The sequence below is a fragment of the Neopelma chrysocephalum genome, unplaced genomic scaffold (assembly GCF_003984885.1).
Source record: "Neopelma chrysocephalum unplaced genomic scaffold, ASM398488v2 Primary Assembly neopelma1_76, whole genome shotgun sequence".
Classification (NCBI taxonomy): domain Eukaryota; kingdom Metazoa; phylum Chordata; class Aves; order Passeriformes; family Pipridae; genus Neopelma; species Neopelma chrysocephalum.
Genome location: NW_020897737.1, coordinates 12,096,573 through 12,110,348, shown reverse-complemented (window position 1 = coordinate 12,110,348; position 13,776 = coordinate 12,096,573). Strand labels below are relative to the sequence as shown.

Sequence of the window (13,776 nt, the reverse complement as noted above, 5' to 3'; positions counted from 1 at the left end):
TTGTAGCAGCAGCTTGGATTTTATCACAATTGAATATCCTCATAACAGCCTTTTAAAATGCATAAGGGAACTTTCCAGACATAAAGATCTTTAAGTCAGAACAGTGCAGCCAGTGTACATATGGCCTTTCTCATTGTATCACACAGAGCTCTAATTTGCTGGGACATTTGCCTACTGCAGACTGCTTCTACATGGCTTTCTCTCCATGGGATTTATTTACTAAATCAATTAGGAACCGAAAGCTGGATGGGAAGTTCAGAGCTTTTGCAACTCAGACAATTCTTAGGCCAGAAATAAACACAGGAACCTAAATTTGGGTAAACGTTTTTAAAGTCTTCGCCCTGATATCTCTAAGTGCTAGACAGCGAATGCACACTTAATACATAAAGAGCTGCTTCATTTGCACATGATTTCCCTGCCAAAACTGTTTGGAATTCAGGTCCTGCCTCTGCCCTAGAAATACTCTTCAGTTCCCTACAGGGGAGCAGATTCATGAAACTAATGAGGATAAATTGGTTTTATTCACATCCAGAATGTATCTCTCTCTTCTTTGCTCCTGACTCTGGCAGAAGTTTGTCTCAGTCTAACTAACTGAGGGATAAATTCCAAAAAAATCAGAAGTTACGTAGTTAGAAGTGAACTGAATCACGGACTTTTCATGAGACTGGTCAATTAAAAAAAAAATTGAACATTTTCTATACTTATCAACATTTCTTATTCTTAGTTTCAAAGTGAAACAAAAATGTAAAAAAACCAAAACCCCACAAACATTTCTCGTGTTGTTCTGCACAACTAAAAGTAGGTGGGACTTGAAATCTCAAAATAAATTTGGATTCCCTGGGATTTCTAACCAAATCTGATTGAAGCTGGGAAGTCTGAATTGTAACATCTATATTAACACGCTAAAGTCTCTGTCTTCTTCCTTGCAGGCTGCCAAAGTGTTAGGAAGGCTCTCTTTGTCTTTACCGACATGTCTTGCTGTGATTATGCTGTGGATCTTACCACGACTGTGGGATAGAAAAAAGGATTTGCTGCTGTTTTCTCAACATTTTCCATGTAAAAGGAGTATGTGGCACTTTGTGTGATGAGTGAATTGAGAGATGTAGGTTGAGAATCAAGCTGCTTCCCCTTGGGTAGAGGGAACTGTTAGGACTGGCTTACATTTTTAAATTAAAATTCCTGCCAACCCTTCAAAGAGAGGAATGAAGTCTGGTTTAACGGGCAACCAGTCATGCTATCTTGTTAATTTATTAAGAAGTTTGATGAGGCAACTGCTATCATGAAAGTTCCAGCAAAGTTTACCAGCTTTGTAAAAGGTACTATAGGAACAACGATGGAAATAAGTGTACTTGTCTCTTATGAACTGAATTGTGTTACCATGCATATTTTGTAATGCTCTTAAGAGTTTTCAAAAAAAAAAAAAGAGGTTTACTTTCTTGTACATTGTTCTGATAGCAACTGTACACTTCAAAGGGTGTTGGGTCATGGCATGATAATCTGTGTTAACCAAAGTACTTGAAAGCTGATTGCATAAACTACTCGACAATAACAAGGATGTGAGCAGTCTGAGGCGGCCCCTTGTCTTTCCTTTAACTAGTGCTTTTTTTTTTTTCTCGGTGCAGATCTTGATTCTAAATAGCACATCTGCTATCAATACAATGACATTAATCACAGTTAAGTGTATGTCTGAGCACTGTCCATCACTGGAACCCAAGGCCTGGAGAGAAGCTTAGGTCTTCTATTAAAATGATCTTACCATGTCCTCAGTGGGACTGTTGTTTTCACTGAGTTAGACTTCACAGATGTGCAAAAATTTTAAGATTTTTTTTTGAAGAAGAGATAATTCTATGTCCTCCAGAAGTACTTGGATGCAAAAGGGAGCCAGGATTAAATAATAGATCTGCCACTGCTCTCAGGCAAGAAGCAAACCCACTTAAATCACAGATTACAGATGCTCACAAATAAACCTGACCTGTGTTTAAATGAACTGACATTCCCTCTCCCATCTCCACCACCTTAAGGTCACCTTGATCTTACTTCTGTTGAAGAACAGATTGTAAAAAGCAGACAGCCAAAGCAGTCTTGCTTTCAAAGTGTCTCTGCAGTCACATTGTTTAGGCGTTGTCATAGACTGCTGCTTTTAGCGTGTCTCCTGTGGTCATGTGCAGGTCAGTGCTCAGTGATGCCTGCCTCTGTGTTTTGGAAAAAAAAAAAAAGAGTGAATTCACTTTGCAGGAATATATATGCTCTGTGTGTGATGAATTTGTGCCTTTTATAACTGTAGCATTTTCTAAAGTGCCTCTGTGGTGACTGTCTCCCTTGGTTTCCTTCTTCAGCTCCCTTTTCAATAGGCTCTCCAGATATTTTTATCTGACAGCTGTGAACTTTTTTTAACCTTAATTAGAATCAATAAATATTGTCATGTCACATGTATTGTTTGAGGCTTTTCTTTAGTGGGAGCTCCTTTTGACTTGGTTGGTGATGGTGAGTATTACTTTCTACCACAACATTTTACACTTCATACTGAAGCTAGTGAGGTATCTTCAGCTTTTCTCAGTAAAGAAAGCTCTGTAAAGAAAAAGGAGAGAAGGATAAAAAAAACCCAAAAACCTAAGCAACCCCCAAAAAGTACAAAAGACCTCACGTGTCCCCTCGAAAAAAACAATTACAAAAAAAGAAATCAAACCACATTTGGTAATAGTATAGATGACCAACTGTCTCACAGCTAAGAATTGGATTTTATTGCTGTTGGGAGGGGGGTTGGAGTGTCCCCATCATGAACATACACCTCTCACAGCACCTTCTTTACCAGAACACTGTGGGCAGGGACACATTTTATAGCTGCTCATAAGAGTCAAGGGCAGGTGGTGTGTGGCTGAAACTGAACATGGAAAGAAGCAGACCTTGTACCAAATGTTTTGTGGTGTAAACATAAAAACCCTGGAAGAAAAGAGAGACAGAAATCACAGGCTTAATTTCACCCAGCAGCTCAGTGTCAGTACTGGAAGGATAATGTGACTGAAGAACAAATTTGGTCTCAGGAAGGGACTGTAGACCATGGATACTGGAAAAAGCATAACCATCCATGTGAAAAACATCTAAAGTGTGCAGTGCTCTTTGTATGGGCTTAACTTGCAGTATTACAAGTTATAAAGGAGCACAAATACCATGAAAGAAAATATCCACAACTAATCCTCTGCACGCTGTATAAAGCATCCATCCCCTAAGACACATGTCAGAACCAACAATGCATTTCACAGCCCTTAAAACAGCCAAAAAGTGGTTATGACTCTAAAATATTGCTTTGTTGGGTCAGATCTGACCTACCTCTTTAACCCTTTGTTCAGACATATCCTGTAGCATCCCAGAGCAGGCAACTGAAATGGTGTTATTAATAATTTACTTATTTACAAAGCTTTCAGTGTGCAAGTCAAAGAGACTCTGTCAGCCAAGGGACACTTCATTATTTCCAGCAGTCTAGCATACAGAAAATCAATGTGAACAGATTAATACAGGAGAAATCCATTTTGTTTAATACCTATGAAAGATACAAATATGATTTCCCGAGAAACCAATTAGAAATCCCACTCATTGTTTAGAAGAGATTAGGACGTGTTTGCAAATTATTTGGCTAAATCATGCAAAACTCACTGCTACTATGAGAACTGATGATCATTGGATCATTTTTTCCTCTTGTCTTGTGTAATTATACCAATTGCTCATCTGGAGCAAATCCCAAAATGTTTGAGGGAGTGATGAATTTCGCCTTCTGGCTCAAGGCAGAATAAATTCCCCCTGACCCTGTGGAATTGCCTCAGAAAAAAAAAGCATCCAAGAACAAAAGGCAAAACTGGCCTCAGATTTTAAAACCAAGATATAGTTTGGTATGTGATGGAAAAAAGACACTGTTCTTTTCCGGCTGGTCCTGCTCTGTGTGGTGAGCAGGGAGGGATGGGCTCCTCATATGGTGTTTCAACCCATGCAGGTACTGTAGGACTCCTACAGACATCTCCTTCTCTCTCTCCATGTTGGAGAATATCTAGATGGATGGGGTTGCTAAATCAGCATCTCAGTTATATGTTTGAAATACGTGGCATTAACGTCTACCTCACTCATGTTTATCACTTGTTCTGCAAAGAGTACATATTTTCCCACCTAGAGAGCAATTCATGAGCAAAAACACAGTTGCCTTGTGCCTCTCAGACATTGGAGGGCGCCTTGTCCAGCCTCCAGCTGCTGCTCCAAAAGGAGGCAGCGCTCCCAGAGGCCCAAGAGGAAATGTGTCCTAAACCAGCCCGGTGTGGTGGCACAGATGCTCTTTGGATACCAAACCAGGCAGCTTCTGCCTCCCACCAACTGCTGATGGCAATTAATTGCTTCTCGGGGTATTTAGTTTCGAAGAAATGCAAACAGGGATAATGTAGGCTCTGTGAATCCAATGTGTTGCAAGGTAATAAGCTGCGTGTTAATAGATAGCTGCACATACAAAATGTTAATACGCAGATGTCCTTTATGCAGGCAGACTATACGATTATTTTGTTTGTCATTGGAAACAAACGCATGATATACTAGTCATAACATTAGCAGTGTTTGCTAGAAAAGCAGCTGAGTGCCAAGTTAAGCTGTAAAAACATACATCTGAGTAAGAGGCTTTGTAAGTTGATTTTATTGTGCATGATTTGTACAGTAAGGAGCAATAAGCTCTTTTGTGGCTAGGTTAGAAAAAGTTCAAAAATTATTTTAAAATGGAATCATGGAATTATGGAATCATAATATCACAGAATAGTTTGGGTTGGAGGGGATCTTTCCAGGTTAGGCAGTCCAAACCCCCTGTTATGGGCAGGGTCATCTTCAACTAGATCAGGTAGCTCGGAGCCCCGTCCAACCTGGACTTGAATGTTTCCTGGGATGGGGCACCCACAATTTTTCTGAGCATCCTGTTCCAGTGTTTCACCGCCCTCATAGTAAAAAATTTCTTCCTTATATCTAATCTAAATCTATCTTCTTTTAGTTTTAAACCCTTTTTTCTGTCACAGGCCCTGGAAAAAAGTCCTCTCCAACCTTCTTGTAAGCCCCTTTTAGGTACTGGAAGGTACCCTAAGTTCTTCCCAGAGCTGTCTCTTCTCCAGGCTGAACAGCCCCACCTCTCTCAACTTGTCTTCATAGGAGGGGTGCTCCAGTCCTGTGATCAACTTCGTGCCCTCCTCTGGACCCACTCCATCAGGTCCATGTCTTTCCTGTTAGCTCTCATAGTAGCTGTGGAACACACACTCTCATCCACTGGGTCTTTAGCCAGGGCCATGCTGGCTTATCCCAGTTTTCCATTCTTTCTGGCGTTGCTGAAAGAGGCAAACCAAGTTCTTCTGAGACCAAGACAGTCTCACTCTGCATCTTGGCATAATGTGGGATACCATTTCTAATTTAGAAGCAAAGGGTATTAGCTTTCATCAAGGTTTTTTTTTTCCCTATGTGCACAGTGAATTTTCTATTAGTGATGTTCCTAATCCTTTCTTAGCAGAACAGCCCTAACAAAATAATCCATATCCATTCAGCTCCATTTACTCTGGCATCTACAGGCTCTGTAGACTCCCTCCCACCACCTCTGCAACTTTGAGGGGGGGGAAAAAAGCTCATCCAAATCTAAGTGGTCTGTTCATCTGACCTACAGCAGGAAGGGTCTGATCAAACACAGACCAGCCTCACCTGCCCAAGGGCACAATGTCATTGAACGTCAGTAGTAACTTTGGGGACGGGGTTGTCTCATCAAGTGCTGTTTCCCTGAGGCAGCAGAGTCTTGAAGAAGCACTTGAGGAAGTGGTACCCAGCAGAAACACCAGCCTTTGGCTGATTGGGTTAGTCAAGTGGCTCAGTTTGCTCTCACACTGCTGTCTGATGGGATTCAACACTGCACTCGAATGTGCTCTGGTGCTTGGATGGGAAGGAGGGAAGAAAAGGAAACATATTAATAATGCACTGAGGCATCCTTGTCAGCTCTCAGGCTGTTTGCTCCTGATTTGCATATGCTCCAAGTTGTAAGAAAACACTTTGCATAGCAGTGTTGCATTTAGCAGAAATTACATTATAATTTCAGATGTGGAAACTTCTATTCCAGGTCTGAGGCAGTGAGGTGTCCCATCGGGCTGTGCAGTCATTATCTTAAACAATTGAAATGTATTCTTGTACTTAATCAAAATCAAGGGGAGATGTTACTCCATCCTCTACTTGCCAATTCAGCCCAAAGCAGAAAAAGAAAATTTAACTAAATTAGAAACTATATTATTTCCCAATAATTTCTTTATGAGATGGAGTTTGGCCAGAGTAATTTTTCAGACCATGCATATTTGGGCCAACACCTCTATCTATCTCAGTTTGCTTTAAACTGCCTCCAAAGAAACCTCCTTCTCAAAGGAGGGAAAAGTACAGGTGCATTTAGGATCTGTCCTCACACTTTTCTTCCAGCTCCTTCATGCTGCCAGGCAGCAGTAAGGATTTCTGCTGCCTTTTGGAGGAAGTCTTGTGGAGCTGGCAGAGGGGTAGTGCCACAGCCATTTCACTGCCTTGAATTCTGCCAGGGACTGGCTAGAGCCAGGAAGGAGAGGCTGCAGGGATGGACCTTGCCTTTCTCTGCCTTCTCAAGTGTGGCTTATCAGAGCTTGGAGATGGGTGAGAACTGCTGCTTGAAGCTGTGGACTTGCATCCTTTTCCTTTAGTGTGTTTCCACTCCAGAGTTTATTTTGAGTACGTGATGGGAATATTAAGCACCAGTGCAGAAACATCCGCTGAGACCTCCCTGCAAATCGAAGTGTTAAGCTTCTGCTACCGTTTTGTTTGTGAGGTGATAAAATACTGCTATTAGGTAGCCAGAGGGTGGCAGCCTTTATTGCAGCCTTGAGCCCTGCTGTGCCACACTGCTGAGCATCAGGAGGGCTGCCAGGCATGCTTCAGAGAAGCTCTCTGCAGCTGGTGTCTGCTAAAAGTAGTTCCCACTCAAATGCTAGGCTCTGCCTTTTGGAATTCAGCCAGATGTCCTGGATTTTCCTGGATTTAACTGATATTTTGATGAAAATGATGATGCTCAGGCTATAATCCAAGGAGTTTTCAAGTGTATGGTCTGGCCATTTGGAAGTCCAAATGCCAACATAGGCAGTAATTGTGTCCTTTGCTTAATTTTCAACCCCATCTTGAGTGGCAGCTGCCCTCTTGTACTGTGAGTGGCAGCAGAGCTCACAGGTGTATTTCATAAAGATGAACAGTGGGAAGATAGAGATGACAAAGGACACCTGTCTTATAATTTCTTGTGCTCAGTAAGCTCACAGGCAGTGCAGTTCATGGTTATGGTCTGGGACACATCCTATCCCTGGGACGCTGGGAGTGGAGATGGGCAGCTTGAAGGCACTGCTGACCTGCTCTGGCACCCAGCAAGGTGCCACCACTGCTCTTCTAAAGCTTCCCTCTCCTAAGTAATGTGCTCTCACTTGGGAACCTTTTTCCCTGCTCCTTCTATGTGTCCTTAGTTATTCTGTCTCCGTTACACAAGAGGAAGCAAAAAACCTCCAAAACCAAACAAAACAAAGAGAGCAAGAAACAGGGAACTGAAACTGGAAAGCCAAGTCCTACAAATAAAGAGCAGAATAGGAATTACAATTGGATCCCAAAGTATTCATTGCCAAGGGCAGGAGCTGACTGGGAAAAGGACAAGTTACAGTTCACTCACAAAGAGCGCATTTGATTACACCTCCTGGATTTTCACCAAGATGAAATTTGCTTTGTCTGTCTGTATGTGAGAGGCAACTGTTGCAGGGAGCATTTACAAAGCAAAATTGTTTGTTTCCAACTGCTTTGTGGGAGAGAAAAAGCCCACAAGGAAGAGAAGAAAACTGACTAGAATCATGTTTCCACAGAAGAGGGCTCTCTGGATTTGTCCATTTTTCTATTTCTTGATGCTGCTGTCAGGAGCTGGGAGATGATCTCTGTGCAGAGAGCATAAAAACAGTCCCCAGCTTGATCCCAGTGTGGTTTCTGGATGGGGAAATCCCTTGCTGTCAGGCATCAGAACCTGATCAATGGGACGTGGGAATCAACTGGCGGGAAATCTGGATGTTTAGACTTGCCAGACTGCACAGTGTTGGCACATCACCCTGGGTGGTATTTTTATTCAAATATATAATACTAATCTTTGCTGGTAGTTTGAGGTATGTTTGATCCTGGAAAGGAAATCAAATGTGAAACCAGGGGCTGGATCAAACACTGATTGAAAACTATTGCTGGTGAATGATTAGCAAAGAGACCAAGGCAGCAACCTCTTGCTTTCCCGGAGTGGATTTTCATAGAATCATAGAATGTTTTGGGTTGGAATCATTCCAACCCCTCTTCCATGGGCAGGGACGCCTTTCACTAAACCAGGTTGCTCAGAGCTCCATCCAACCTGGCCTTGAACACTTCCAGGGGTGGGGCGTGCACAAGTTCTCTGGGCAAACTGCTCCAGTGCCTCAGCATTTTGAGGCTGGATGTAACTTTTAGCAACGCAGGTGAATGTGGTCAGACCTTCCCCTTGCCCTGCATGAGGAGCGTGACTGGAGGGCCACTGCTTGACCTGGGGAACATCCACCTTCACTGCTCTAAAGCACACAGCCCCTGCAACCTGGCATTTAATCCCCCTTCCCAGACCTCTCACACAGTGGGTTTCCAGCCAGAGGGGTTTGGGTTGTCGGTTCCCAGGCCGGGCATTTCGGAGGTTGCGTGCCAGGCAGCTGATGAGGGAAGGAAAGTGTTGCTGGACTGATGGTGGTAAAAGGCCAGTCAGTGGCTCTCCTCCTGCACCTCCTGGCCATCCAGCTCCAGGTGAGCCAGCAGCCTGTCCTGTTTCAGGCTCTCCATGCCCATGAGGCCAGTTGATGGCAGCCAGGGAGGGGGCAGCCAGGGAGGGAGCAGCCATGTCTCCCTGCACAGGCGAGAGCTGCAGCCAAGGGGAGTGGGGCAGAAAGGAGGTGGGAAGCGTGAGGGTATCTCTTTCCATCCCTGGGGTCTGGACAAAACTGGTATGCTATCTGTAAGTAAACCCGGCAATTTTAATTAAAAAAAGGCAGGTTTTCTCACATATATCACCTCTGCTTGCTTATTTTGGACCACCTGATCTATCTATTCTGTGGTGCTTCTTATTTCACTGCTAGTACAGATGATTAGTCTTTTTTTTTTCTCTCTTTCCTCTCTCTGTTGCTCCTTCTGCCATTGCTTGCTCTGGTGTTTGTTTTACTTTCAAGCATCAAACAGCAGCCCTTTCACCTAAGGTTTTCCCATTCCCCATCTCCCATGTCAATGCAATTTAACTCCCACCCTGGTGCTGATGGACTTAATGTGGACCTCAGCATCTCCCATTTCACCCTTTCCTTAGAGGACAGAGCACCCCCCCACTTGTGTCAAGGGAGTGCAGGGTTCTTCTTCCAAAAACTGGAGGGCTTATCACCCCTGGTTAGGGAGGGTGACCAAAGGTTTTCCCACTCCACAGCCTGGGTGAGTACTCCACTTGGGCCCCACAGGAAAAAGGTGTTTCCCTGGTGCTTCATCCTCATGGATTTAATACCAGCAGCAGCCCTCTTGGAGAGTTGTCAGCGGTGATAAACTCGGTCCCATTCTGTTTAAAAATCGGTTTAAGAAAGATGCCTGGCTGTTTAATATTTAAGCTAAATGTTTAATGTTTAAACAGGGAAATTGGTCTGGTTGTCAGAAAGGGCATTAAAGCAGGATGGGAACTGGTCTGTAATCTCTGACAGGCACTGCCCTTTCTCTGCAGCAGCGTGGTGCCTGGGAGCTGCAGGAGTTTCAGAAATGCCAATTTTAATCAACCTCTTTCATTTCACTTGCTGCTTGCCAATCCCACAGCAGTCAGACGTGCTTTTCCTTCTGAAGTGGGGAACATTGTACCTGGCCCTGTTTAACAGCGTGAGATGAGTTCAGCTGAATGGAACTTGTACTTCAAACCCCAAACTAATTGCAATAGAAACGTGCATGGGTGAGGTGAAAAGTGAAGCTGGAAGGTGTTGGCTCATAAGCATATTCCAAATGATTTGGGGTCCTTCTGCACATGCACCCAAAATTCTGATGTCAAGTTTAAAGTAAGCCCAAAAATGAATGGCTCTAGTTGCTAGAAATACACATACGGATGAATTATTTTTGAACAGATACGAGCAGTGTTTTTCAGGTGGTGGAAATACCCCCCGGGGGAAGCGTGTGATGGTGTAGAACTGTTTCCCATCACAAAAGGTTCATCAGGATCAAGTCTACGCTCCCTCCCCAAGGAGGCACTGTGGCTGCACCAGGTTGCATGAACGGGGTAGTCCTTGAACACAGGAATCCCTGCTTGTAAATGGTTGGAGCTGGGAAGAACATGTTCAGCAGGGAGCCCTCGAGTCAATCAGCAATTCATGCTAGTCCCTTTTTCCCCCTTAAAATATTCCCAAGGTGGATGCTAAACCAACCTGTCAAAAGTCCTTTAAACAAGCATTTAATATTGCACTTACTGTGTTCAAAATCCCACACTGCTGCTTCCTACTGAGACTGTTCTCTCCTTGCCAGTGAGAATAATTTGAAGTATGTGTGTAAGTTCAAGGTAGATGGAAAAGTCGAAGCTGAAAATGTAGATAGTCTTCTTATAGATAATCCATCCAGGCATTTTTTCCCCCAGAGAAACCAGCAGTGACTGGCTGATCCTCACACAGAATGGCTGCAACAGTGAACAGAGTAGCTCAGGAGAACTGTACTGTCTGTACAACTGTGTGGTGCTTAACTCTGGCACTGTGAGCCCCTGCTCATATCGGGAAAGGGGCCACCTGAAACACCCCTTCCCTCTGGAAAAGGCTTCTGGTGGGGAGCCTGGCTGAGATTGGTCTGCACTTCTGGTGTCTCTACAAGGCTTTTGTACGTAAAAGTGAGAGGACATAAGAATGTGGTTGAGGCAGATGCCCAGGGCAAAGTCATCTGGGGCAGGTAGGTATTTCTATTGGCACATACATATGGATTATATCGAGCAGAGCAAGAGTTTGGTGGCTACCACATGTGATGTGCCTTCACACACTAGAGAAGAACCACCTTCCTCAGACTTAAAACACATGAAGCAAGAAAGAATCTGAAGAAAAATTTATAAGAAGATCAAGGTTTCAGGGCTATCGAAAGGCACATTTCACCCATGTTGAATGACAGTTGCATTCATGGACACGTACAATGCTCAAAATTCATGGCAAAAAGACCACATAATGATGGTACATTGTGAAACATACATTCCAGACTTCAGTTAAACACTAAAGTGATTATTTTAAGTGTATCATGTACATAATAAGAGCGGAACAGGCAGATGCATCCAATTACTGTAATTTACAAGGCAGTAATTCAAGCCTCAAACACATTTCTCCTTATTGGAAGAAGGCGGTACGGCTTATGAGCAGAACGGGGGGCAGTGAATTGACAGGCAGCCAGGAAGCTGCTCCCATTTGGAAAAAAACAGCCAGCACCGCTGCAAGTCAGAGGGGATTTCACTTTGCTAATTCATTGCACTGTGCTGTAACAGCACACGGCTGGGCTGGATCAGGTGCTCTCGGGGCAGGAAGTGACCAAGAGCCCCGTCCTGGTCGTGTCACACCAGATCAGGCACCACACAGGACAGGTCAGTGCAGATGTTTGCTTGGCAGTGGGTAGAAGAAAGTCCAGCCATGCTTCCTCCCTTGCCATGTAGTGATGTGCTTTTTGCTAATTACCCTCTTTCATTCAGCTCGGGGTTAAGTTTCACGTTGCGATGATTAATAATTAATCAAATGCGTTTGGAAATTAATTTGGCAATTCTACCTCTGATTGGCAAGCTAATCTCTTCTGTGCAGCGGGGATGTTGTGGGAATAACCTCGGATATTCGGAGCTGGTAACTGAGGTGAATACATAAGGGCATTTGTTATCTTGTATGGTGAAAAAATAGTCCTGAGTGGAAACAAAAACATTCTCCAAGACCTCTCTGTAATTCGGAAAAGGTGTGATCTGCATTTTGCCTTGCCTGTATTAGGAATATACCATTGATGTTATCATGTCCAACCAAAACAAATGGACAAGAAAAAGGCAAATTTGAAAAAACACCCCCACAGTTGATTTATTTCTGTTTAGCTGGTAGCAACTCCAGTGGATTTGATGCATTAATTATGGGGCCAAAAAGAAAAATCACAAGGAGAATAACTTTTGCCCTTTTCCAAAATAACACTTGTCTGATAAAAAGTAAGAAGAGGGAGTATTCAGCTTCCACTGGGCGTGTGGTCCCCGCTAGTTTCGATTTAGTAGTCCCTTTTTACAGGCAAACAGCGCTGCAGCAGCCACAGAGGTGAGACACACAGTACAGCTGAGCAGGCACAGCAGTCCTGGAGCAGAGGGGAGGTTCCTCTCCCAGAAGGTGGTGGTGAATGGTCGAGCTGGGACATCCTGGGGGAGAGAGAAGATGGTAACAATGCAGAGTCCCATCACCACGTGAGCAGGGCGGTGGCAAATGTCCCCCACGATGTTGAGGAGATCACAGGTTTTTCCCAAGGACCCAATTGGTGGGGGGGAAGAAGGGTCATAGCTGTGAAACATGTATTTTCTGTCATCCTGAAGAGCAACAGGACAGTGAAGATGGAATTTCTTGTGACTGGAAGGACAATATATTTAGCTTAAACCCATGGCCTGGGACTGGGCAGAACTAGGATGATTTCCTGGATTTTTCAGTCCCCCAGGCTCTGAGATCATTGTCCTTGGCTCTTGGCCATCTAACCCTCAGACAGGGGTAATAATATTCCTTGGACAAGTCACAAAAATTAATGCCATCAGCACGTGAGGTGACCAAAACCTTTCCTGGGGATAGGGCCCACAGAATCACCGAAACAGAGAGGTACCTGACTGAAGGGTGTTTGCCTGACAGGGTGACAGTGAGAAAGTCTGGTTTACCTTTGATTCTGGCTCTGGCATCCAAATTTCACTCTTTGAGATCTTCCCCATACTGTACAATATCTAGAAGAAAAAATTATTTGTACCACATGAGAAAAAATTATAACTCTAGATGAAAAAATTATTTGTACCACGTGAGAAAAAATTATAACCCGTGCTACTTCCAGTTTTGGAAAAGCAGAGGAAGTCAGAGCAACGTGACATTGATAAAAGGCATTAACTGTTATGTTCATTAACTAGCTGAAAGTGTTTTGTACCAGAAAACATACAGTGATTTCTACTACAGCTTCTCTAGATGGCTTTTGTTGGTTTTTGCCTTTTTTGTTGGTTTGTTTGGTTGGTTGGTTTTTTGTTTGTTTTTGGTTCTTTTTCCTGAGTACAACTGAAAATGCTTCTTCTCACAAATGTTTGAGAAATAGCAATGTGAGGTTACTGCCATGTGCTCGGGACACAACCTGTTAGAGGTGATGCTGCTTGGATCACAAACTAGAAAGAGGAGAGATGTGACCCTGGGGCTCTCAAAGCATAGAATTATTTGGCTGTTCAGGCAGTACAAAGCTCACCAAGGGTTTTTCTTGAGAATAAACTGATTGTAACAATCACGGAGGTTCTTGGGAGCAAGTGAATGCCTCCAGAAGAGACAAACTCCCCATCTTTGTAACTACTGCTCACAGGCATGGAGAAAAGGAAAGAGAAATTAGGTGACTTGAAACAGAGCAAGTAATGAGGATTATAAGGTGAACATGAAGTTCTGCTACATGGAAGTAAAGGGCTGGTTTTCCCTTAAATAACAACTCTGTGGCTTTGCCATGCAGCAGTTGTGA

At 43.6% G+C, this 13,776-nt stretch overlaps 2 protein-coding genes across 2 annotated transcripts in view; one reads left to right on the top strand and one right to left on the bottom strand.

The window, feature by feature from the left end:
* Window positions 1-1,450, top strand: part of LOC113970276 (amine oxidase [flavin-containing] B-like) — a 50,566-nt gene extending 49,116 nt beyond the window's left edge. Inside the window, exon 16 of the mRNA XM_027689038.1 lies at window positions 930-1,450. The gene's annotated coding sequence lies outside the window, so the exon portion shown is untranslated. The remainder of the gene's footprint in view (window positions 1-929) is intronic.
* A 9,668-nt stretch (window positions 1,451-11,118) lies between these two features.
* Window positions 11,119-13,776, bottom strand: part of LOC113970287 (amine oxidase [flavin-containing] A-like) — a 37,936-nt gene continuing 35,278 nt past the window's right edge. The window contains exons 14-15 of the mRNA XM_027689066.1: window positions 12,953-13,015; window positions 11,119-12,451 (exon numbers count right to left, since the gene is read on the bottom strand). Of these exons, the coding sequence (XP_027544867.1) occupies window positions 12,296-12,451; window positions 12,953-13,015 (219 nt within the window). The 3' untranslated portion in view covers window positions 11,119-12,295. The remainder of the gene's footprint in view (window positions 12,452-12,952; window positions 13,016-13,776) is intronic.